We start from the raw sequence: 24,132 nt of genomic DNA, 5'->3' as shown, positions 1-24,132 counted from the left end.
CCGAGTTTATTGGGGGCTGTTGACCGAGGCCTTTGTCCTGCTCCAGGTGCTCTTATCGCCTCTCCCCGCCCTCCGTGCCCGCCTGCACGGCTTTGCTGTTATCTGGGATTCGCTGTTATCTGGGATTTGCTGTTATCAGCAAGCTGGGAGGGTCCTGTCCCTTCCCCTGTCCCTCCGCGGCGGGGACAGCCAGGACCCCCCTCCGTCCCCTCCTGCCTGGGGTCTCACTGGGGTCTGTTTGGGGTGCGCCACAGCCCCCCCCGTGCGTCCCGGGCTCGGTCATGGAGCTCTCACCATGGAATTCCCAATTGAACATCCCAGAGGAGCTGTGGCTGCCCCTGGATCCCTGGAAGTGTCCAAGGCCAGGCTGGACGGCGCTTGGAGCACCCTGGGATAGTGGAAAGGGGTGGCGCTGGATGGGATTTAAGGTCGCTTCCCACCAAAACCATTCCATGGCTCTATGACACCCAGCGAGGGAGGATGATGACGGTCCCGCCCTCCACACGGGAAAAAGGGGAATAAACGCTTTGAGCCCGCATTGAGCTGCGGCTGGGGGCAAAGGGGCTGCCCGGGCAGGGGGCGGGCCCCCCACCCCCGCCCCGCCCCGGGGCTGTGCCGCCCCCCAGCCCTGCCCCATAAAGCAGCAGAGGAGCAGCCCCCGTGCTCCCCGCCCGGCTCCCGGCCCCCCATTCCCGGTTTCACCCCCGTTCCTGGCACATCCCGAGGATGCTGCGCCGCCGCGGAGCCTTCACGGTGCAGCCGCTCCGTGGTGACCTCGGTGAGTCGGTGGCCCCTGGGGCTATGGGGGACCCCCCACGTCTGGCCTGGCTTGGGGGTTCCTTCGGGGTCTCCAACCTGCGAGGATCATTCTGGAAGGGATCCTCAGGAATCTCTGGTTTGAGGTGTCTGTGCTGGAGAGGGAACCTGGGGTCCTTGGGACCCCAATTTGCGTTGTCTATGCCTGAGAAGGAACCTGGGGGGGTTCCTGGAACCCCCAGTTTGTGCTAAAGAGGGTCCCTGGACCCCTGGTTTTCATCCCACTCCCTGCTGGGAGGGGCCCAGGCTACCGGCTGCGCTGGGAATTCAGGTTTTCCCTTCCCATGTTTGGGCTGACGGGCCGGTGCCTTCCCCCAGAGCCCGCTGGGTCCCCAAACGCGGCGTGGGGGTCCCCAAAACCCTGGGCCCGTCTCCGTGTGTGCCCCAGCTCCGGCTGTGCTGGGACCCCGCTCCAGCAGCAACACCTGGGAGGTACCGGGGGCTGAGCTGGAGCTGCCAACGCGGGGGGCACCCCCAGGAGGAGCGAGTGGGGACCCCCCACGCCCCTTCTCGCCCTGCCTGTGCCCCCCGCGCCGGCGGGGCTCCGGTGACACCCCCGTGGTGGCGGGGGAAGCAGTCCTGCAGCCTGTGGAATTGCGGCGTGTGGGAACTGGGATGCTGGCAGCGGCCACCGGGCTGCGGTGGGGGGGGCTGCCCCCCGGAATTCCTGGGATTCAATCCTGCTGGGGCGGACGGGCTGCGCCGCGGCATTGCTGGGATTCAGTCCCACTGAACGGCTGGATTGTCCCAGGGCTGGCCGCGACTTCCCGGCTCCCCTCGGCCTCTCCAGCCCCTGAGGGATGCGCGGTGAGTGGTGGGGCTGCAGGAGGGGCAGGGATTTGGGAGCACCCCCGACCGGTGAATTCAGCCCACGCTGGAGTCCTGAGTGAGTTTTCTGGGATTTGGCGGGATGCACCTGGCTGCCTGCCGGCGCCCAAACAACCCTCTCACCTTCCCAGCTGGGGTGGGAAGGGAGGCCTTAACCACTGGCCCAGCCAGTATCGCTGATCCCAAAACCTGCGAGGAACCAGTTGGGAACCAGTCCGGTAATGAGGTGCCTCTGGATACAGGGCCCGTCGCCGGCTGGGGTGGCTATAAAAGGGAGCGCCGGGACGCGCGCCCGGCACTCGGCTCTGGCTCTCGGCGATGTGGGGTGGCTCCCGCGCCGTCTGGAAGAGGAGGTTCAGCTGCTGTGAGTGTGTTTGGGGAGGGGGGTGGTCAGCCCCCGAGTGGGGTTTTTGGGGGGCGGGCAGCCCGCAGGATGTGCCGAAGCTCCGCTCCCACCTCCCTGGGCCCTTCGCCGGGGAGTGGCCGGGAAGGGAGGTGAGTGTTGGGCAAGGAATGCCGAGACCCCCCCATGGATGCGGCACAATCCCACCTGGAGCTGCGGGGTGGTGGGGGGCACATCCCCATCCTGTGGGGACAAGTGCGAGGAGCTGGTGGTCCCTGGAGCCGTTTTATGGCCAGGATCCTGTGGCCGTGCTGTGTGCTGGGTTGCCGGCACCGAGCTGGAGTGGGATTCAGGCAGAACCCGGCTCAAAAGCCCTGCCCAGGTCAGGCTGGGGGCCGTGGGTGTCCCCCCCAGCAGCTCAGCAGAGTGGCTTGGGAAGAAGAGGAGGAGGATGGTGGAGGCCGGGGCCGTGTTTTTGGGGAGCAGCGACAACACGCTGGGGTTGTAGGAACACAGGAACGTATCCCCAGCTGCAGGGACCCTCTGGAGAGGGGTCCCTGGGCAGGGGGGGCTGCAACTCCCCTTGGCAGCGGGGAGCGAGGCCTTGGGCACGGCTGGAGCTGCTGTTGTGGGGCTCGGGGGGCTTGGAGGGGCAGTGGGCTCAGTGTGGGGTGTGGGCACCCAGTTTTCTGCCCAGGGACCCCCCCCAGCTGAGACCACCCGTCCTCCCTCCCCCTGCAGATGGTCCCTGGGAGTCTGCCGAGAGCTGCATCGTGTGCACCTCCGCCAGCGTCTACCGCCGGCTGCAGGAGAGCCCGCGGCAGCCCCCGCGGGGGATGAGCACCCGGGGACCCCCCAGCAGCCTCCCGGCCGGCGGGACATTCCCCAAGTCCGAGTCCGAGGATTCCGGCGTGGAGATGGCCAGCAACGAGCACTCGCCCTCCACCCCGCTGGGCTCCGAGAGCAGCTTCTCCCTCGACGGCTTCCCGGCCGAGAAGCCCCCCGGAGAGGAGCCCCCCCGGACACCGCGGAGCCGCTCGGCCAGCAGGAGGCTGCTGCAGGCAGCGCAGCGGAGCAGGAGGCAGCGCTGCCCGCGACAGCTCAGCCGGCGCAGCGCCAGCGCCGCCGACCTGGCAGAGCCCCCGCGGGACCCCGAGGAGCCCGAGGCTGGGGGGGCTCGGCCGCCCGGCAGCCCTCGGGACCCCCGGGCTGTGCCCGAGGCCGCGGTGCCGGGGCAGGGGCTGCGCTACCTGGAGCACGTGTGCCAGATGCTGGAGCGCCTGGCGCGGCTGCAGCAGGACAACCGCGTCCTCCGGCAGCAGGCGGCCGGAGCCCGGGGCGCCCGCCCGGACACCCTGGTGAGGGCCGGGGGGAAGGGGGGATGAATGGGGAGGGGGTGTGGGGGGTCCCAGCTCACGCCCTGCCCGTCTCCTCCTCGCCCGCAGCCCACCCGGCAGCCTCCGAGGCAGGATTTGGGCACGTGGAGGGGCGAGGGGTTCCGGCCACGCTCCTGCTCGGACAGCCAGGCCCCAGGTGAGCGGGGCGGGATTTGGGAATGATAAGACCTGGAGCCAGGTGAACATTGGGGGATGCGGGAGCGGCAGGGCCAGGTGAAGGGGGTGGGATGGCGGGACCTAGCGCCAGGTGAGGGGGGTGGGATAGCAGGACGATGCCCCCAGACCCCCAAGCGTGACCAGCTCTGTCCCCCCATGCAGCAGCTGACCCCGGGCCGTGCCGGAGGATGTGGGGACACTCGGTCAGCTCCCCCAGCCTGCTGGACCCCTCCGAGGGCGCGGCGGGTGCCCCGGCCCCGGACAAGGTACGGCCGGGGGGTGTCGGGGTGAGGCGTGGGGGGGGTCCCGCGGGTCCCCCCGCTGACCCCACCTCTCCCGGCAGGACGGGCGCTCGCACTGGGGCCGGGTGAAGGTGCTGCTCACCCGCCTGACCCGCCGCTCCCTGCGGGGCGGCCGCTGCAGGTAGGACGGGGGGGGGGTCCCGCTCCCAGCGCCACACCTGGATGGAGGAACTGCGTCACACCCCACCCTATGACGTCACGCCCCCCCGGGGCCGGTCCCCGGCCCGGCGCACCCCCTTCACCTTTTCTCCTTTTCCCACAATAAACTCTTTTCACCCATTAAGAGGCGGCTCTTAGCGAGGTGCTTGCTGTCGCGCCGTGACGTCACTCCCCTAAGCCCGGCGTGACGTCACACGAGGCCACGTCACCCCCGCATCACTTCCGAGGGCTTTTCCGCCCCTTTTGTCCGACCGGGCCCGGTCCCACGGACGGTTCAAGCGGCTGCCGCCGCTCCCGAGCCACCTCCCCTGGGTCCAGCCCGAGCCCCCTCCCAGCTCAGCCCCGGGCAGGCTCCGGAGGGGTCCCGCTGCTTCGGGCTGGGGGTGAAGCTCGTCCTCCCCCCTGAGCCCTCCCGGCCCCCTCGAGCCGCTCCGCGGGTGCGCTGGGGGGGAAGGGGCTCCGGGGGGGCCCTCGCCGGGGCTGGGGAGGGGCGGGGATGATGCTCCCGGGAGCATCGCGGGTGGGGAGGAGGCAGCGCGGCTTCCTCGAGCGGGGCTCCCCAGTTTGGGGGATGAAGGAGGAGGATGAGGAGGGGGTCGATGCTGTTACGGCGCTGCTGGAGCCCCTCACGGTGCCGCCAGCTCTGCGCGGGACGGGCAAGTGCCGCAGGTGAGGAAGATGCTGCTCCGAGCCCCAGCCAGGCGCTCTCCTATCAGGTATCCCGTTATCCCTCCCTCCCTCCCTCCCTTTCCCCCTTTCCTGCCGATTTCCTACCGTCACTTGGGGTTTTTCCTTTCCGCAGCGTCTCCCGGAGCGCTCCCGGCACCGCTCCCAGCCGGACGCCCCGGGGGCATCCTCGGAGCTGCAGCCTCCTGCATCCCACCGCTCCTTCCCGGGAAACGTGAGTGCTCATCCCTGCGCTGTCCATCCTCGTGACAGGGGCTGGATTCGGTGCTGGGGGGCAGGGGGTCCCGGGCAGTGCCCCCCGGCTGGGTCCCAGCCTGATCAGGGGGTGCTGAAGGGTTTTTGGAGCACACCTGGAGGGGAGGGGTTTTATCCTTGTCCCCTCCTTTCCAGCATCAAACCTCTTCCCATCGCCCCCCCTCTGCTCTCCTGAGCCCCCCGGGGTGGGGACCAACGGGGAGGGACTCGGGGAGGTGGGGTCAGGACGGGGCTGGGTGTTCCCAGTGCAGGGTGGGACTCTGGGCACCCCCTCCCCTGCTGCCCCTCTGCCACCTCCACCTGGACCCTTTCCCCTCACCTGGCAGAGCCCGGCTGAATCCCTCTGGCTGATCCCAAGAGGGACACTAAGGCCGGTCCCAGGGGATGCTGATTCTCCTTTCAGAGCCCAGGTGAGGAGGAGGAGGGAGGTCTGAGCCTCTTTTTCCCACCCGGGCACCCCCGGATCACCTGGAGCAAGGGAAAGCTCCCGAGCACCTGACAAGGAAAACCAAGGTGTGGACCCAGATGCGTGCTGGTGCTGGCTGGCCTGGACAGGGTTAATTCATCCAATTGGTGAGGAAAACCCTTGGGATTGGTGGTGCTGGACTGGTGGTGGGCTGGCATCTGCTACACCCGTCCCTGCCCCCGAGGGGGCTTTGGGGAGGAAGGGGGACAGTTGGGATTGCTGCAACACCTCTGGGCTAACCCGGAATTCCCGACGGGGAGGAAAGAGGAGGAAGATTTGCTCATCAGCAGGGAATGGTCCCCATCCCGGGACGGCCCCACTGCCGCTCACGTGGATCCTCTTTGGAGCGCTGCTTCCCTTCCGTCCGCTCCCGGAGGTGCGAGTGCTGATGAACCTCACCCAGGGGTGCCTCAGACTCCGGGGCTGAGCACGTTCCACATCGTAGAGTTAAATTTTCCCTTCCTGCCAGCTCTCCCTATTAACGCTGGGATCTTGTGGGTGGTGCAAAACCCGGTAATTATCCACTTTTTACTATAAAAGATGGAATTCTCCTCCCCAGCCAGTGCGGAGAGTACGCAGAGTGAATCCCTGGGAATGCCTGGGTTAAGTTTCCAGGGGTGAAATCCCTCTCTTGAGTGCTGGGGGAGGGCAGGAGGAGCTGAGGGCATGGACCAGGAGCTGGGATTTGTGGATACTCTGGATGCAGGAGACGTGGGATGCTGGGGGTGAGGTGGCTGGGGAGGTCTGGCTGTGGCACGCAGGGTGGCAGGGATGCAGACAAAGCCACCAGGTGGGGTCAGGTGGGATTGAATCCAGGCACGAATCAACACCTCCAGGCCATGGAGGGGTTGCCATGGATCTCTGCCCACTCGGGATCCATCCCGAGGTTTGCAGGGCTCAGATCCCGTGGGAGAGCGTGTCCCTTGCTCGGGCGCACGGGCTGCGTGCGTGGCAGTTAAATATATATATATAAATATCTATATTCTGTATATTTAGCATCCCTGCTCTGGGTAACCGTGGCAACTGGGTTTATTTTGCTTAAACCTGGCCTGGCATGTGATGTGGTTGGGAAGGAACTGCCGAGGGGAGAGGGAGGGATGAAGTTCTGCGTGCTGGGAGCTGGGGAGGAGCCTTGGCACGGGATGTGGCACGGGATGCTCTCGGGGGGACCTTGCCGTGTCCCTGCAAACACCTCACTGGGGATGGCCCCCAGCATTCCTGCGGCTCTGTCCCCTCCCCTCTGCTCCGCCTGGGAAGGGAAGGTTTGGTTTTAGGGTTTCCATCTCCCTGTTTTCTGCTGGGCTTCCCAGGACACCCCTGACTGCTGTTCCCTGTCTCGTGCAGGGTCCTGTTTGCCACATCTGGGTCCTGGTGGGAAGAGCTGGTGATGGTTTTCCTGATGTCTGGAGCCACGTGCCCTCACCTGGAGCAGCAGGAGCCTCGTGCCACCCCAAGGCAGAGACGAGACCCTCGTCAGCCCCACCAGGACCCCACCAGGGTGGGCTTCCAACCCCTAATCCCATCCAGCACATCCCAGGACACAGCAGGCAGCCTCTCCTTACCCTTAAAGATGCCAGCTCAGCCCTGAATTCCCTATATTTTACTGGAAAACCCAATTCCTCGTGCTTTGAGGCCGTTTCCTTCCCGCGCCTCTGTAGGGGGAAAAGTTCAATCCCAGTTTTTCCCTTCCAGGTGACACCCCAAGCCCCCCATGTCCCCCCCCCCCCTTGCAGTGGCGACCGGGCGGCGGCAGAGGGCGACAGCGGCCCGGCGGTGACAGCGACACGGCCCCGGCCCCGGCGGTGGCACCGACACGGCCCCGGCCGCGCTGCGCTGCCAAAAACTTTATTGGGGACAAGCGACGGAGCCCCTGTGCCCCCTCCCCGCACACCGAGGAGGGGCTGCAACCCCCCCGGTTTTCCATAGGTTTGCTCCTGGCTGGGTTGTTTCCCTTTAGGGATCGTCCCTGCCTGTCCCTGCTCTGGGGTCTGGGGTCGCCTGTCCCTTCCCTGGGCACCCCCCAGCTCTAGGGCAGAGGCTCTTTGTACCATTCCTGGGAAAAGAAGGCTGGATGCTCGCCACGGGAAGCATCGCCCTCTGCCCATGTCTCAAAAAATGGGATTTGAGTGATTTCGCCCTGCCCTGAGAGGGGGCATTGGGCTCCTAAGGCACAAAATGAGGGGGAGAAGGGGGGAGGGTCTCACCCTCTGGGTGCTGGGGGTGCCAAGGGAGGCTGGAACCTGGGGAAAATCCAGCACCTCACATCCCAATCTTCATCTTGCTCCTCCAACACCCCCCAATTTAAGGCAAAACTCAATTTGTGGATTGACAAAGACGATCCCGACCCTGGCAGCCTCCTCACCCTCACCCGGGCAGGAGCGCAGAGCCGTGGGGTGACGGGAGCAGCTCCAGCCCCACAGATCCATCCCTGGGATGGGAGCTGGGATCAAAGGGGGGGGATCCCCATCCCCATCCTCGCCTCAGTCGTCGGCCACGATGGAGAGCGCGCGGAGCTCGCTGAGCTTGGCGTCGTTCTCCTGCTCCCGCTGCTCGTCGCTCAGCCCGGGCCGGTCGATCTGCGCAGTCAGGTCCCCAAAAATCTTGTGCATCTCCGTGTAGTAGACAACCTGTTGGAGAAGGGGGATCGGGGAGGGAGGGGAATGGGGGTCTCCTCCCCCACCGCACCCCCCCCACCCCCCACCCAGTTCCCCTCGCGGGTGCCCTCGGCAGCCCCTCGCCGCGGCGTTGGTGTCTAAAATAGCTCCCTCCCATGTGGCGATGCCACCCCCTTGGATTATTACAACTCAACACATTTTAATAACACGCTGCCCTTCTCCGCTCGCTTCCCATCTGGGAGCCGCGCGTGCGGGGCTGCCACCGGCACCCGCCACCCTCCCGCAGCCGCCTCGTCCCCCTGGTTTGTCACCGCTGCCACCGGCACGAGCCGCCAGCCCACGCTGGCCCGCGGGTCGGGGCTCGGTGGGCACGGTGGGCAAGGCGAAGGGCTCGGTGGGCTCGGCGAGGGGCAAGCCCGGCAGCGCCGTGCCCCGTGCGAAGCACGGGGAGGAGGAGGAGGAGGGGTGTGTTAATAACGTGCTAATTAGCACCGCCAATTATCTCCGGCAGCGAGCAGCGCTTTGCCGGCGCGGGAGCCCGTGGGTCAGCGCACGCAGATGGCAGCGGGGTGGCTGCTCGGGCGCGGGATCCAGCGAGGAGAGGAGGGGGTCCCAGCCCTTCCTGGGAGACCCTCGGGCTGTGGGACACCCCCGGGCCTGGCTGAGGGACCCTCGGTGCTGCCTGGGGGCTCCCTGGTGCCGTGGGACCCCCGTGTATCACGGGACCACTGGTACCGCGGGATTTTCAGCCCTGCCTGCCAGCCCTCTGGTGCTGTGGGAGCCCTGGCACTGTGCGAGCCCCCCAGCCCTGTGTGGGGCACTCTTTGGTGCTTCGGGACCCCCGATGCTGCCTGTGAGACCCCCGGAGCTGCAGAACCTCTGGGTACCACGGAACCCCTCACACTGTAGGACCCCGGGGTGCCACAGGACCCCCAGCCCTGCCTGTGGGAGCCCTGGCACTGCAGGACCCCCGGTGCTGTGAGACCCTTGGCACTGCAGGATCCCTGGTGCTGTGGGACCCCTGGCACTGCAGGACCCCTGGTGCCGTGGCAGATGTGGGATCCTGTCCTGGACATCCCCCCACATCCCTCAGGGAGGGATTGGGGAGCGCTGCCCCCCCAGGGTGGGCACTGCCAGCATTGCCCCTGTTTCCCAGAGGGGCCCCAGCATCTCCAGCAGCACCGGTGCGGAGACACACACGGTCTCCATGGAGACCAGCTCCCCTAATCCTGCTCAAAACGATGCCGATTTTGGGCAGGCCCGAGGGGGGGATCTTGGGATCCCACATTCCAGCGCCAGCTGCCTGAACCCCCCCTTGCCAGGCCTGTCCATCCCGGGGGTCCGGGGGCTGCTCCGTGGCCAGGGCTCCCCACGCAGCGGTGCCAGCTGAGTCACAGCAGTGCTCATTTACACAGTGACTAACGAACCCCACACAGGGCTGAGCTGGCAGGGGCCCCCCAAAATCCTTGCATGCCCCCCAAACCACAGCCCCACAGCTGGCTCACCCCGAACATCCTCCGGACCCCCTCGCAAGCCAGAGAGGCCAAAACCACCCGAAATCTCTCGGCAATGCCACTGGTGAGCAGGGATCCGGGGGGCAGGGATGCCAAGCGGGGTGCCAGCGCCCTGGAGCAGACCCTGTGTCCCTTGTCCCCAGCCTGGAGTCAGCTGGGCTCCGCTCAGTCACATATGGCCAAGTGGCACTGCCAATTCCAGCACGGAAAAAGTGCCGGCGCGTTGAAATGGATCCTGTCGGGGTGGCAGGGCTGGAGGCAGATGCTGCCTCCAGGATTGTCCCCAGGGTTGTCCCCCAAGATTTGGGGCCATCAGTCCCAGGATTGTCCTCCAGGATTGCTCTCAGGATTATTCCCCAGCATTTGGGGACAACTGTCCCCCAGGACTGGCTCCAGGACTGCCCCCTGCAGCTCAGGATTGTCCCTGAGGAATTTCCCCTGACCAGGATTGTCCCCAGGATTGTCCCCAGCATCCACACTGGACTGAACAGGCAGAGCAGAGCCAATTCCTTGATGCTGCTCCCCCTCTGCCCACATCCTGCAGCCACCGATGCCTTGCTGAGGGACACCCGTGTCCCCAGGCCCTGCTGGGTGTCCTTGGGGACGCTCCTCTCGCCCAGCAGGCCCCGGTGCAGAACCAGTCGGCACCATCTGGGCACCGCCACGCCTCGCCAGCCGAGTCTCCTGAGCTTCACCAACAAAATCCCACTGGCATTGATCCTCCCATGATTTCTCCTGTTGAAACAGGAGTGAAAACCCTCCCAGGGAGGAGATGCATCCCAAACTGGTGGCAATGCCAGTGGGGGACCCCTTGCTCTGCAGCCAGCTCGCCCTGCCCTACCTGCTCCCACCAGCCCAGTACTTTTCCAGCTATGGATGCCATATGCTCCGTCCCCATCCCATCAAATCCCAGCTCCAACTCGCCTTTGAGCCCGAGCCAACGGCCCCGAGTCCACCTGTCCTGAACTAATTCTGTTTGGGGACGCGGTGTTCCGCAGACTTTCGATAGATCCCGGCCACAATGGCCCAGCCGGGCAGCGGCCGCTTGTTTGGGGCAGCCCTACCCAAAACAAACCCGGGGGCACTGCCAGGGCTGGGCTCCCCCAGCCCACAGCACCATCCCTGCCTGCCAGCTCCATCTTCCCGCCCATTCCATTAAAACCCAAAGGAATCTCATGTTTTCTAGCTGGAAAACAAAGCCCAAAGCGGGAAGGAAGTGCTGTTCACGCCTCACACCAGCTCCAAAATCTCCCCCTTTCATCTCCATGTGGCCACTTCAAAGCCCCCAGCCAGGGAAATATTTGCCTCCCTTGGCTTGGCCCGGGCCCGTGGGTGGAGAGAAGAATTTGGTGTTGAATGTTACAGCCCTGCGAGCTCGGGACATGTCCCGGCGTCAGGAGACACCCGGCCCCGGGAGCGCGGCCAGGCCGTGCCATGGGAACTCGCCCGCCCCGGGAGGAGGCTGGGGAGGCTCTGCTTGGGTCAAAGCCATGGAGGTGCTCAGGAGCAGCGTCCTTCCCCTTCCCAGAGCTGGTCCCTTCCCAGCTCCTCGTGGCGCTGGACGGTGTCACTGTCACACAATTTGTCTCGCTTTAACTCCCGGCTTTCTCCAGGGCCAAAAAACAGGGAAAATGACATGGTTTTTGCCTTGGGATGGTGGGTTTGATCCAGGGAGAAAACAACCCCAAAGTCACAGCCCCCTGCATGGGGCCAGCTGATCCCAGTCCCACCCCATCCGGCCCTTTCCTTGAGGGATGCACCTCCAGCCTCATCCCCCTCCTGGAGAGGTACCCACAGAAAAGGCTGGAAATAGAAATTCCAGGAGGAATCAGCTCAGGGAGGCACAGAGGGAGGGAAACCCGGGCAGAATTCCCACACCAGCTCTCACCCAGGATGGGGATGCTCTGGGCAGCCCCCCCGGCTGCCCTTCCCAGCCAGGTGCCTGCAGGTGAGCAGCTGCTGAGCTGACTCAGGGCTCCGGGTGCTATTCCTGGCTCGCCACTGACTCATTACCTTGGGCAAATCACATCCCTTTTCCATTTTATTTCAGCCACTTCCATGGGAAAACGCTTCCCAGAGCTCCTGAGCCAGGGGGGCGCACACAGCCCGAGCCCAGGCTCGGCACAAACATTCCAAGCTCTCCTCCCAGCATCCCTCCCCGGGGGTGGAAGGATACAGCCAGTGCTGGGAAAAAGAGGGATGCGGCTCCCATGGAGGCTGGCAGGGAGGGAGGGAGGGATGTGAGCTGCATCCATCTGGGACCAGCTTTAGTCCAGCCTACAGGAGATGCATCAGCTTTGTTGTGACGCTGCCTTTTTGGGTGTTAAAAACGGGATTTCACTCGGTTTTCCCAACAAACTCCTCACCTGAAGAGAGGCAGGGCAGATAGACGGGAAAGCAAGCAGAGGATTCCCGAGGAAGAAGAGGGATAAGGATGGAGAGTCTCACAAACAGCCCCAGCAATGACACCCTCATCTCCGGGTGCTCCGAGCGCACCTCTCCCAACGTCCTCCTCCTCCTCGCCCCGAATTCCTTGGGAATCGGACCACAAACGGAGCGAGGAGAAGCCAGAGGGGCAAAGCCGCTCCCTGAGGAAACTCACGGATCACAAAACCCCGGAGAGGGCAGACAACATTGGGGTTTCAAGGTCTCACCCACGGCGGGGGTCCGCAGGGGGAAAAGGGCCAGCGAGACTCTGCGGTGGCTCCGGGAATTCTGGTTATTCCGGGCTGGAACAGGGAGCCCCGCGCCCGATTGCTAAGGGAACAGCAGGAACAGCATCCCCAGCACCCACCCTGCGGCGCAGGGAGCATCGGCACCATCTGGTAGGTGAATCAGCCTGCAGACAACTCGCTGGCAGCTCGGCAGAGAGGCCCCCCCAAGTCGGAGGTGAGATGGAACACGTGCTCCCGGCACCTCCCGGCAGCCCCCCCGCAGCGCACCTGGGTCCCTGCGGCACCTCCCGGCCCCAAAATGCCGCAGGGAAGCGCCCACGGCGCGGGCAGCGCCCGGTTCCGCCCTCATCCCGGCGCTGGGGCGCCCCGGGAGCTGCGGTGTGGGATGGCAGAGGTTCTCAAAGCCTGCTGAGATCCCAACCCTGCCCCTCTGCAGCCTAAGGGAAAGGGCAAAGGGAGGAGGAGGAGGAGGAGGAGCGGCAGCACGTTCCCGGAGGAAGCTGGAGGATGGAAATGAAAGCCGGGGCTTATTCAGGACTCCTCTTCCTGCAAATCTTTGGTGTGGAGATGCCCCAGGAGCCTCTTCTCCGCTCACCAGGAGCCACAAGAGACCTTCAGATGAGCCCAAACACCTCAAACCACATCCAGCCCTGAGCTCAGGACTCCACATCCAAGCTGGCATTCCCAGATGGATAAAGCCATGGAATTCCAGTGGATAATGAACAGGCAAGGGCTGGAACTGTGGGACAGGACTGACCCAGCTACCAGGAGGGGACAGCGTCTCACCTGCGCCCGGACCAGCGACTCGAAGCTGGGTTTGAAGTAATCGATGCGGCTGCTGTAGAACTTGGGCATCTCCTCCAGGAGCTGCTTGTTCTTGGCTTCAAAGTCCTCCTTCACCGGGCGCAGCTCCTCCCGGGCCTGCGGAGGGACACAGGGTGGGGTCAGAGTCCTGGGAGAAGGATCCTCCTGGCATGGAGGCGCTCCAGGACGGGAGGGGGGGTTTGCTTTGATGTGGGGACAAGCAGTGACCAGCCTGGTGGGACCCACGAGACCATCCAATGGAACCTGGTGGGATCCATGAGACCATCCACAGAGCCTGGTGGGACCCATGAGACCATCCACAGAGCCTGGTGGCATCCAAGTGACCATCCAATGGACCCTGGTGGGACCCATGAGACCATCCACAGAGCCTGGCAGGACCAAGTGACCATCCAATGGAACCTGGTGGGACCCATGAGACCATCCACAGAGCCTGGTGGGACCCATGAGACCATCCACAGAGCCTGGTGGGATCCAAGTGACCATCCAATGGACCCTGGTGGGACCCATGAGACCATCCACAGAGCCTGGCAGGACCAAGTGACCACTCAATGGAACCTGGTGGGACCCAAGTGACCATTCAATGGAACCTGGTGGGACCCAAGTGACCACTCAATGGAACCTGGTGGAACCCAAGTGACCATTCAATGGACCCTGGTGGAACCCAAGTGACCACTTAATGGACCCTGGTGGGACTCAAGTGACCACCCAATGGAACCTCGTGGGATCCAAATCACCATTCAGTGGAACCTGGTGGAACCCAAGTGACCATTCAATGGAACCTGGTGGAACCCAAGTGACCATCCAGTGGACCCTGGTGGGACCCAAGTGACCGTTCAGTGGAACCTGGTGGGACCCAAGTGACCACTCAATGGAACCTGGTGGGATCCAAATGACCACCCAATAGGACCTGGTAGAACCCAAGTGACCATTCAATGGAACCTGGTGGGATCCAAGTGACCATTCAATGGACCCTGGTAGAGCCCAAGTGACCATTCAATGGACCCTGGTGGGACAAAAATGACCACCCAATGGAACTGGTGGGACCAAGTGACCACCCAATGGAACCTGGTGGGACCAAGTGACCATTCAGTGCACCCTGGTGGGATCCAAATGACCACCCAATGGACCCTGGTAGGACCCAAGCTCTGACTCTGGAAAGCCACAGGACACCCAGAGAGGTTGTGTCTTCTCTCCTTCAGAAAAACATGGCCAAAACCCAGTCCCAGAGCTCAGTCAGGCTGGAGAACATCCCTGGCCACGTCCACATCCCCTCACCCCGCGATTCCCGGGAGCGTCGCTCCAGGATCCTGCCCCCACCGTCACCGTGACCTTCAGCTCAGTGCATCCAAGTGGCTCCTTTAAAGAGAGCGTGGGGAGAACGGGAAATGTCTCTGGGATGGTGTGGAAAAGGGCAGGAGGGGGTGGGCTGTGAAATATTAGAGCAGTTCAAGTCTGCCACTTAATCCCGCTGCCATTCCGACGGGAGGGGGGCGCGGGAGAGCCCGGCCCGGCCGTGGCGCCGGCCCTGGGGACAGCGACAGCGTGCCAGGGGGATGGCATGGACTGGGCTCCAGGCTGGAAAAACCTGGAATCAGCCCAGCAAAGGAGCAAATTCATCATTTGCCATGAAACCGGGAGCGTTGAAACTCCTGGGATGGAGCTCACGGGGGGAAGTCCCGGGATGGAGCTCATGGGGGCAAAATCCCAGGATGGAGCTCATGGGGGCAAAATCCCAGGATAGAGTTCATGGGAGCAAAATCCCAGGATGGAGTTCATGGGGGCAAAATCCCAGGATGGAGTTCATGGGGGAAACTGCCGGGATGGGAGCTCAATAATTAAATACCTGGACGAGATGAGGCCGTTTCCCATCGAATCCAGACCCTCTGGGTACCCCAGGTTCAGGAATGCTCCAGGCTCCCTCCCACAGGTGTTTAAATTCAGTGTTTGGTTAAGATTCTTTTTTTTGGGAGGGGGAATTAGATCAAAAGTTCATTAAGGGGGAAAAAAGAAATGAAATAACTAAACCCTGCTTAATCTCTGGGACAAAAGAATTCCCATTTTTCCAGCCCCAGCTTTAGTCGCTGAGGCTGAGCAAAATAAGCTGCTTACTGTTAAACCAGAGGTGTCTTTTGTTCAGGCTGTTCTTTAACACAAAACTTCCTTTTTTGGGGGGGAAATTCATCAGAAAAATACATTTCCTTTGACTCTGAGTATCAATTGTTCCTGGGAGGATCAAGCCACGTGCTGCCGGAGCGACAGATTTTGGGGAAGAGCGCTGGGGAAGATTTGATTAAAAAAAAAAAAAACAAAAAACCCCAACAACAAACTCCTCACGATTTCCCTAAAATTCGGGAGAGAGCAAAAAAGAATCTGGCAAAACTTCCTGTTAACCAATTACTGCAATTTTCCAAGACGAATTTTTTGGGAACAGGTGGCAAACATAAAGCTGGGAAATGCTCTGATCCGTTCCCTTCCCCATCCAGCTGCTCGCTCAGCCGCGGAGGTCGGGGGGAACCCCCCTGTGCCTCGACCTCAGCGCTGGCTCCGAGCGTCCCCAGAGCTCCCGGGGCTCCGATTCCATTTTCTCTTGGAAAACATTCCATTTTCTCTTGGAAAAGCAGCTCCTTCCCTTCACTGAGCGCTCGAAACCAGCGCTGCGCTGTCAAAAATGCGCTCTTTGCACGGCTAAAAGACACCCTCCCAGAACGTTCTATTCGTGGACGTCAGATGGGAAGGGAAAAGCTTTTCCCCGAGTTTTCCTGGGAATGCTGCCGGGATTGTGGCTCTGGGGGCATCTCAGTACCTGGTGCAGCTTGGCCAGGACGGGGCCGGTTCTCTCCTTTTCCTCGTATTTTTCCACCTTGGATTGCAGGCGTTTGTAGTCCTGGAGCGTCTGCTCGCGGCGCTTCACGGCCACGTTCAGGCTCGGGAAGACGCTGCTGAACCTGGAAAAAAAGGATGGGAAGGGCTTGGGGTGGGATGTTTTGGGTGGATTCAGCATCCAAGGCAATCCTGGAGCAGCCTGGTCCAGCAGGAAGTTCCCTGCGTGAGAACTGGGTGAGAGTTTTCCAAGCCAAGCCATCCCAGAATCCCGAATTTACTTAATGAATGTGGTGTTTCCTCAAATTCTGGTTTGGAAAGGGAAAGAAGAGGTAGAGAAGTGGAAATAAAAGTCCAGGGAAAATAAGGAATAAGTACAAAATAAATATTAATTGCAGCATTATTTTTTGCACAATTTTTTTGCCTTTTTGGGGTCTTATTTTGCCTTTTTTTGGTTAATTTTTTGCTTTGCTTTGGTTATTGTTTTGCACTTTTTTGGTTAATTTTTTGCTTTTAGTTAATTTTTTGCACTTTTTTGGTTAACTTTTTGCTTTGTTTTGGTTTTTTTTTTGCACTTTTTTGGTTAATTTTTTGCTTTTTTTTTTCCCAGATTGATTTTTTTTTTTTGCCTTTTGTTCAGCAAATTTTTGCTCTTTTTGGGTCACAAACCCAGCTGAAGAGGAGCTCTGAGCCCTCCCCAGAAGGATTCCCAGTACCCAACAATTTATCCAGGCTCTGGGAAAGATTCCTATTATTAAAATGTGTTACAAATTGAGGAAACATGAACATCTGATGGAGAATATTTTTGAATGTGACAGAAAAGGGAAAAGCAGGAACTGGAGCGTTGCTCCTGTCTCTTCATTCCAGGAAACCGAATTATCCCAGGGAATACCAGAGCTGTGGGTTGGGATCAAATGGGTGATGCTCCCTTTGGAATAATAATTTAATATTCATAAATTGCAGGGTGATTTTTGGGGGGTTGAAGCCAGGGATTGGCGGTGAAAATTTTGTCTGAGCAGCCTGGTGATGGATTTTATTTCCACGAGGGAACAAACAGCTTTCCCACCTCTTAAAATGGGGAAAAAAATAAATAAATAGAAACAGAAATCAAACTGGGGAGGCCATTAGCGAAAAGAAAAGACACAAATGTCACTTGACGAGTGTCATTTGCTTCAGATGTGACCTAAATCCACGGTTCAGCCGGAACCACGGGTGTTCCCAGCCCGCCACAGCCACTCCAGCCCCATTAAAATCCCATTTTCCGCTCGCTCTGGAGGGTGCTGATGGGCTGGACCGGTGGGTGCCGAGGGAAAACTTCCATCCCTGAGCTTCAGTTTGCAAAGGGCAAACGCCAGGAGCCAGGGAGAAATGGGAATATTTGGATCCAAGCGTTTGTGAGGAGCATCCCTCGGCGAGAGGCTGATCCGGGGATGTGATCCTTCAATCCTGCCCCGTCCTGCACATCCCCCGAGGCTGGCACAGAACAAATCCCCATAAATATAATTATAAATATAAATATAAAGATACATCCCATGATATTCTCCCTCTGTTGCAACAGATTGGGGATGAGGAACAACCTGGAAAAGTCATCAGGGAGCTGCTCCAGCTGCCTGGGGCGGATCAGATGCTCGGCCCTGACATTGCTTTTTATGGGCACCGTCCCACACGATCCCATTATATTTAAATGGGAGACATGTCCTGGATGCAGCGGGCTCCAGGCACGGCCTCGCCAGCTCCTGGGCTGCTAAAATATCTCCTGGCTCTGCAAATGCACTGGGAGAAGGGTTAGGGAAATAGGGATGGAGGGCAGTGAGGGCGGGAAGGGGTAGCCAGGTTGAGAGGTCTCACGGGATAATGGTTTGGGTTCATGGAATCAGGGAATGGTTTGGGTTGGAAGGGATTTCAGGACGCTCTGGTTGGGGTAAGGAAACCTTCCACTGCCCCAGGAGGCTCCAAGCCCACTCCAGCCCGGCCTGGAACACTTCCAGGGATGTTTTTACACCAGGACTCCTCGCTGGGGGATGCTCTCTCCCAGCATGGCACACAGACAATGCCAGCAGCTCGAGGTCACAGCTCCTGCAGGAATTTCTCCCAGTTATGAACGATGGGAAGGATGGATCCCATCAGTTCAGAGGCTTTCCTGGTTTATTTTATGCTCTACCCCTGATGGGGCACGTTTGGGAAGGACACAAACCTCCCACTTAAGGCAGGGAATAAAGACCACGGCAACGAGCCGAGCTGCTCCTCTGCAGTGGGAATCCAGGCACGGGAATGCTGGAGGAGATTCCAGGCCAGAGGCTGGGAAATCCTCCCCTCCCTGCTGTGCACCGAGCCCTGAGCACGGCCACCATCCCGTGTGGCCGTCACATCCAGCACATCCTGGAAAACCCTTCCTGAGGCGTCCCCAAACCACCGAGCCTCGTGCTGGCACCCAAACCCCTCCGTTAGCGGTGCTTTCCCGGCGGCCCAGCCTTTCCCTGGCACTTCCCTCTGCCCCTGCCTGAAGCAGCCACGAGGCTCCAGCGAAGCCACACGCAGCCACTTCCACCCCCAACCCAGAGCCAACCCTTCCCCTCGGAAAAAGCAGCGAGGGAGAGCGCACGAGACGATCAGCGACGCACTTTCCATCTACTTTGAAGTTAAATCTGGGTTTTAAAAAGAGGAGGAAAAAAAAAAAAAGGCTCGATTTTGATTTTTTTTTTCTTTTTTTTTTTTCCCCCTTTTTATTCCCGGTATCGACTCGGCGCAATTTCGCAGCCGGTAATGGAAGGACACTGTGCTCCGGCAGAGCTTTAAAAAATATCTACAGGGCTGGATCTGAGGAGGCTGTAGCTGTGTAGGCACAGCAACTCCTGTCTCACAAGGACTTTTAATGCATAGATTATACGCTGCATTTCCCAGAGAGGGGGGGGCCAGCTCCCCGGAGCCGCAGCCGTGCCCGGCTCGGAGCGTCCCGAGTTCCAGCCTGGGCGCGGGGAATCAGATCCCACACTGGGTTGGCTGGGAAGGGACCTTCAATCACCCCGTTTCACCCCCTAGCACTCCCCACCCACCTTCCACTATCCCAGGGTGCTCCAAGCCCCGTCCAAGCTTGCCTTGGGCACTTCCAGGGATGAGGAAGAGTTTTCCAGCTTCTCTGGGCAACCCGTGCCACCCCCATCCTGACAGGGAGGAATTCCTTCCCAACATCTCGTTTAAATCTCCTTTTTTTTTTAGTTCAAAACCAAGCCTGTCACTACCTGAGGTTGCCTCAGTGTGGTCCTTCTCCACCAGCACCAGCAGGAAGGGTTGGGTCACTTGAGGCTTCTCTGGACACCACCAATGTCCCACCGAGTTCTCCTTGGGCCAGCCAAGCCCTGTGCCCACCGAGCTCTCCTTGTTCCTGCTGAGCTCCCCCTGTGCCCACCAAGCTCTCCGTGTGCCCACCAAGCTCTCCGTGTGCCCACCAAGCTCTCCCTGTGCCCACCAAGCTCTCCGTGTGCCCACTGAGCTCTCCCTGTGCCCACTAAGCTCCCCCTGTGCCCACTGAGCTCTCCCTGTGCCCACTGAGCTCCCCCTGTGCCCACTGAGCTCTCTGTGCCCACCAAACTCTCCCTGTGCCCACCGAGCTCTCCTTGTTCCAGCTGAGCTTTCCGTGTGCCCACCAAGTTCTCCCTGTGCCCACCGAGCTCCCCCTGTGCCCATCGAGCTCTCCTTGTTCCAGCTGAGCTCTCCCTGTGCCCAGGGGGTTCCCCCTGTGCCCACCAAGCTCTCGCTGTGCCCACTGAGCTCTCCCTGTGCCCACTGAGCTCTCCTTGCTCCAGCTGAGCTCTCCCTGTGCCCACGGAACTCTCCCTGTGCCCACCGAGCTCTCCCTGTGCCCACTGAGCTCTCCCTGTGCCCACCAAGCTCTCGCTGTGCCCACTGAGCTCTCCTTGTGCCCACTGAGCTCTCCCTGTGCCCACTGAGCTCTCCTTGTTCCAGCTGAGCTCTCCCTGTGCCCACTGAGCTCCCCCTGTGCCCACTGAGCTCTCTGTGCCCACCAAACTCTCCCTATGCTCACTGAGCTCTCCCTGTGCCCACCGGGCTCTCCCTGTGCCCACTGAGCTCTCCTTGTTCCAGCTGAGCTCTCCCTGTGCCCACCAAGTTCTCCCTGTTCCCACTGAGCTCCCCCTGTGCCCACCGAGCTCCCCCTGTGCCCATCGAGCTCTCCTTGTTCCAGCTGAGCTCTCCCTGTGCCCAGGGGGTTCCCCCTGTGCCCACCAAGCTCTCGCTGTGCCCACTGAGCTCTCCCTGTGCCCGCTGAGCTCTCCTTGCTCCAGCTGAGCTCTCCCTGTGCCCACGGAACTCTCCCTGTGCCCACTGAGCTCTCCCTGTGCCCACCAAGCTCTCGCTGTGCCCACTGAGCTCCCCCTGTGCCCACCGAGCTCCCCCTGTGCCCACTGAGCTCTCCTTGTTCCAGCTGAGCTCTCCCTGTGCCCACTGAGCTCCCCCTGTGCCCACTGAGCTCTCTGTGCCCACCAAACTCTCCCTGTGCTCACCGAGCTCTCCCTGTGCCCACCGGGCTCTCCCTGTGCCCACTGAGCTCTCCTTGTTCCAGCTGAGCTCTCCCTGTGCCCACCAAGTTCTCCCTGTTCCCACTGAGCTCCCCCTGTGCCCACCGAGCTCCCCCTGTGCCCATCGAGCTCTCCTTGTTCCTGCTGAGCTCTCCCTTTGCCCAGGGGGTTCCCCCTGTGCCCACCAAGCTCTCGCTGTGCCCACTGAGCTCCCCCTGTGCCCACTGAGCTCTCCTTGCTCCAGCTGAGCTCTCCCTGTGCCCACTGAACTCTCCCTGTGCCCACCGAGCTCTCCCTGTGCCCACTGAACTCTCCCTATGCCCACTGAGCTCTCCCTGTGCCCACTGAACTCTTCCCACCCCAGCCACGCTCTCCCCATGAGCCACCAGGTTCAATTTCCACGCAGGATCAGCTCAGCTCAAGCAGGGAAGGAGCTGCTCCTTGGACTGCTCCGGATTGAGGCAAAGCTGCCTCCGGCTCCCGAAGGAACCAAGGAATCCCGAATTCCCCATGAGCCTGGTGGCTCTGAAATCCCCCGGGATTCACAGAGAAGGGGTTTCAAGTCCTGCCCAGGTTTTTCTCCCTGTGTGGACAGAAACACGATCCCAAGGCGAGTGCCAGGGGTGCAGGGGGAGAGGGAGAGACGGGCTCCCGCCGGTGCCAAGTTATTCCGAGGAATTCCGAACTCCGCACGTGGCCCCAGTGTCCCCACAACCATCTCATGCACGTTATTGACAACTGCTCCCGGTGCAGAGCCTGGCACAAAGGCTCTGCAGAGCCTCTGCCATCCCCAGGCTCAGCCAAGCCCTCCAAGAACAGCCCTGCAGGGATCCCAAGTGTTCTCCAAAGCCTTTGGAGAAGCACCTCCAACCCCTCCTGGCAGCAAAGGGACCGGGATCAACGTCAGGGCCACGCGAGGGGAGCGGCAGCCAAGCAGCCCCTTGGAAACGGGGTTTGAACAACTCGACGCGGAATTCCAGCGAAGCAGGGACGTGGGGAAGGAGCAGGGAAGCCTCACGAGCAAATCCGGGTTGTTTCACTCATCCATTCCATGCACCCGGAGCACGGGAACGATTCCTGTCCCCGTGAGAGGCCCAGATGAAAACCCTGTGGCAGATGTGGGTATTTAGAACAAATCACGGAACCGGCAAGGCTGGGGAAGAGCCTTAAAACCGAGTCCAACCACCACTAAACCACATCCTCAAGTGTCACATCCATGCATTTTTGGAGCACTTCCAGGGACTCCTGGGCAGATTGTGCCAGGGTCTGACAACCCTTACCAGGAAAAAAATATTCCTAATATCCGATATTATCAATAATCCCAACCACCCTCCTCCCTCCGCTCCTCCCAGCCCCTGCTTCCATAGGCAATGAGAGGGTCTGACAGCCAAAACCACTCCCAAATCCTGACTGCTGCCCTCTGGAAGCCAAAACTTCCTATTTTTAATGCAAAAGCGAAGCTGAGTCAAAAAGAAAATTTGGTGGGAATGGTGGCAGAGTGAAGGTAAAACAGCACACGGGGTATTAGAGCCCCTGGCACGAAAGCAGCTTGAGGAATAAGCTGCTGTTGCTCCCTGTCACTTTTTAGGGAAGGCTGCTGAGAGGGGATTACAGCCCAGGCAGCTTAAGAGGAGCAGGTGAGGGGAGATACGCAGGGATAACGAAAAGAAAATACAAATTACTCTGCCCGTGGCTGCGGGGGGAGAGGGGGAACCTGCTGGTGATCTCCTCTCAGGATGACAGGTTATCCTTGGATAAACATCTAAATCAGCCCATTCCCTGCACTCCAAATCGTGGTCCCGCCTCGTCTCCACACCAGCCTCCCTTCAGCTCCCCATAATTAAAGGATGGGGTTGGAGAGATGCTGCCACGGGAGATAAAAGTGCCCCAGGATTCCCAGTGCTGCCAGATCTGTTTGTTACTCAGCCCAGCCAACACGTCCGGGGCTTGGAAATTGGAAACTTCTTCCCATCTCTCTGCTGGAAGCCCTGGGGATGCTCGAGGAGTGGGAGCATTCTGTCACCTCTCTGTCTTTCTCCTCTCCCTCTCCATCCCAAATCCCCATCCCACAGCTTCCTTCCCACTTTTAGTGGGAAAGGGGTGCTGGAGCTTTGGCACAGGGAAAAATAACGGTAAAACCTTTAATTCTCTCCGTTTTCAAGCACCTCAAACACCCTCACTGGCAGCCTGTGAGCTGGACCTGGCTGGCACACACGTGGCTCTTCCCTAGGGCATTATTTTTTGGGATGATGGCTTGGGTAAGAAACCAAAAGGAAGCGGACAAGATGTACAGCTGGTGTTGGACAGGTAAAAAAAAGGAATGACAGAGCTGGGAAGCATCAGATTCCAAACAAAGCGACGGTGGGATGAGGTGAGGGGAAGTTTGGAGAAGCACTGGGATGGCTCAGGAGAGGCCAGAGCACAGAGGGGGATTCCTGGCATTCCTCAGCCCGTGCCCACACATCCGACAGGGCCCGTCCACCCACCAGGAAGGAGGAAATGAAACCCAGCCCTTCCTCCTGGAGGGAAAAGTCTCAGGAATGAGAGGCCGGGATGAGGAAGTGGCGCGCTGGGGATTAGGCGGCCATGTGGCCGCTCCAAATCCTCATTAGGGGCTCGTTAAGGACATGAAAGCGGCTTTTCCTGCTTCCGGTCCGGCACCTCTGGAGCTGCTCGTGGCCAGCTCTGGCTGCCTTCTCCTGGCAGCTCGAGGGAACATGGGAGTGCTGGGGTGGTGGGAGGAAGATGGAATTGGGATCCCCGCTCCCGGCTGCTGTCGCTGGCGGATGTTGGGGACACACTGCTCTGATGGGATTTATCCATCACGGCTCTGAGTGGCTCCTGGATTGCACCTCTGGGATGATCCCACGGGGCCCACACCCACCCCTGCGTGGTGGCACCCTGGTGGCAGCACCCTCTGTGTCACCCCTGCCAAAGCCGGGGTGACCACAACATTCCTGTGGCCAAAGCCTCTCTGGTTTTGGGAGCAGGACAATGCTCCAAGGGGATGGCACCATGCCAGGGTGGCCAGGACATTGCCATGGCCAAACCTCTGCAGTTCTGGGAGCATTACAATGCTCCAAGGGAATGTTGCCATGCCAGAGTATTCCCAGGATATTCCCATAGCCAAAACTACTCTGGATTTGGGAGCAGGACAATGCTCCAAGGGGACAGCACTGTGCCAGGGTGGCCACAACATTCCCATGGCCAAACCTCTGCAGTTTTGGGAGCAGGACAATGCTCCAAGGGGATGGCACCATGCCAGGGTGACCAGGACATTGCCATGGCCAAACCTCTGCAGTTTTGGGAACAGGACAATGCTCCAAGGGAATGTTACCATGCCAGAGTATTCCCAGGATATTCCCATAGCCAAAACTACTCTGGATTTGGGAACAGGACAAGGCTCCAAGGGGATGGCACCAAGCCAGGGTGACCAGGACATTCCTATGGCCAAACCTCTCCAATTTTGGGAACAGGACAATGCTCCAAAGGGACAGCACTGTGCCAGGGTGGCCACAACATTCCCATGGCCAAACCTCTCCAGTTTTGGGAACAGGACAAGGCTCCAAGGGGATGGCACCAAGCCAGGGTGGCCAGGACATTGCCATGGCCAAACCTCTGCAGTTTTGGGAACAGGACAATGCTCCAAAGGGACAGCACTGTGCCAGGGTGGCCACAACATTCCCATGGCCAAACCTCTGCAGTTTTGGGAGCAGGACAAGGCTCCAAGGGGATGGCA

The 24,132-nt window shown here is 60.5% G+C and overlaps 2 protein-coding genes and 1 long non-coding RNA gene across 8 annotated transcripts in view; 2 read left to right on the top strand and 1 right to left on the bottom strand.

Moving 5' to 3' along the window:
* Window positions 1-682: 682 nt before the first annotated feature.
* On the top strand, window positions 683-4,329 carry C22H8orf58 (chromosome 22 C8orf58 homolog). Of its 5 annotated transcripts, none has more exons than XM_069035483.1 (5): window positions 683-778; window positions 2,729-3,345; window positions 3,433-3,520; window positions 3,706-3,806; window positions 3,884-4,328. In XM_069035483.1, the coding sequence occupies exons 1-5, from the start codon at window positions 727-729 to the stop codon at window positions 3,965-3,967; spliced, it is 942 nt and encodes a 313-aa protein (XP_068891584.1). In that variant the 5' UTR covers window positions 683-726; the 3' UTR covers window positions 3,968-4,328. The 5 variants fall into 5 exon arrangements, with proteins under 5 accessions (XP_068891584.1, XP_068891583.1, XP_068891587.1 ...); XM_069035482.1 differs by having other exon boundaries at window positions 3,703-3,806; XM_069035484.1 differs by lacking the exon at window positions 683-778 and adding an exon at window positions 1,890-2,008 and having other exon boundaries at window positions 3,703-3,806; window positions 3,884-4,329.
* Window positions 4,330-4,820: 491 nt separating this feature from the next.
* On the top strand, window positions 4,821-7,088 carry LOC138121783 (uncharacterized). 2 transcript variants are annotated; one of them, XR_011156253.1, is made up of 3 exons: window positions 4,821-4,902; window positions 5,347-5,516; window positions 6,754-7,088. It is a non-coding gene; the product is annotated as an uncharacterized lncRNA (long non-coding RNA). The 2 variants fall into 2 exon arrangements; XR_011156254.1 differs by lacking the exon at window positions 6,754-7,088 and adding an exon at window positions 5,675-5,751.
* Window positions 7,089-7,238: 150 nt separating this feature from the next.
* The window catches only part of BIN3 (bridging integrator 3), a 42,908-nt gene continuing 26,014 nt past the window's right edge, over window positions 7,239-24,132 (bottom strand). The window contains exons 7-9 of the mRNA XM_069035586.1: window positions 15,842-15,983; window positions 13,000-13,134; window positions 7,239-8,036 (exon numbers count right to left, since the gene is read on the bottom strand). Of these exons, the coding sequence (XP_068891687.1) occupies window positions 7,890-8,036; window positions 13,000-13,134; window positions 15,842-15,983 (424 nt within the window). The 3' untranslated portion in view covers window positions 7,239-7,889. The remainder of the gene's footprint in view (window positions 8,037-12,999; window positions 13,135-15,841; window positions 15,984-24,132) is intronic.

Source organism: Aphelocoma coerulescens, chromosome 22 (assembly GCF_041296385.1).
Source record: "Aphelocoma coerulescens isolate FSJ_1873_10779 chromosome 22, UR_Acoe_1.0, whole genome shotgun sequence".
Lineage (NCBI taxonomy): Eukaryota > Metazoa > Chordata > Aves > Passeriformes > Corvidae > Aphelocoma > Aphelocoma coerulescens.
Note: the sequence above shows the minus strand (reverse complement) of the source record. Positions and strands in the feature narration are given on the sequence as shown.

Bases quoted from the DNA above. Each gene is read 5' to 3' on its own strand.
- C22H8orf58 (XM_069035482.1), top strand. From the start codon at position 727: ATGCTGCGCCGCCGCGGAGCCTTCACGGTGCAGCCGCTCCGTGGTGAC. The intron at 779-2,728 runs GTGAGTCGGTGG...CTCCCCCTGCAG, and splicing joins GCCGCTCCGTGGTGACCTCG to ATGGTCCCTGGGAGTCTGCC. The intron at 3,346-3,432 runs GTGAGGGCCGGG...CCTCGCCCGCAG, and splicing joins GCGCCCGCCCGGACACCCTG to CCCACCCGGCAGCCTCCGAG.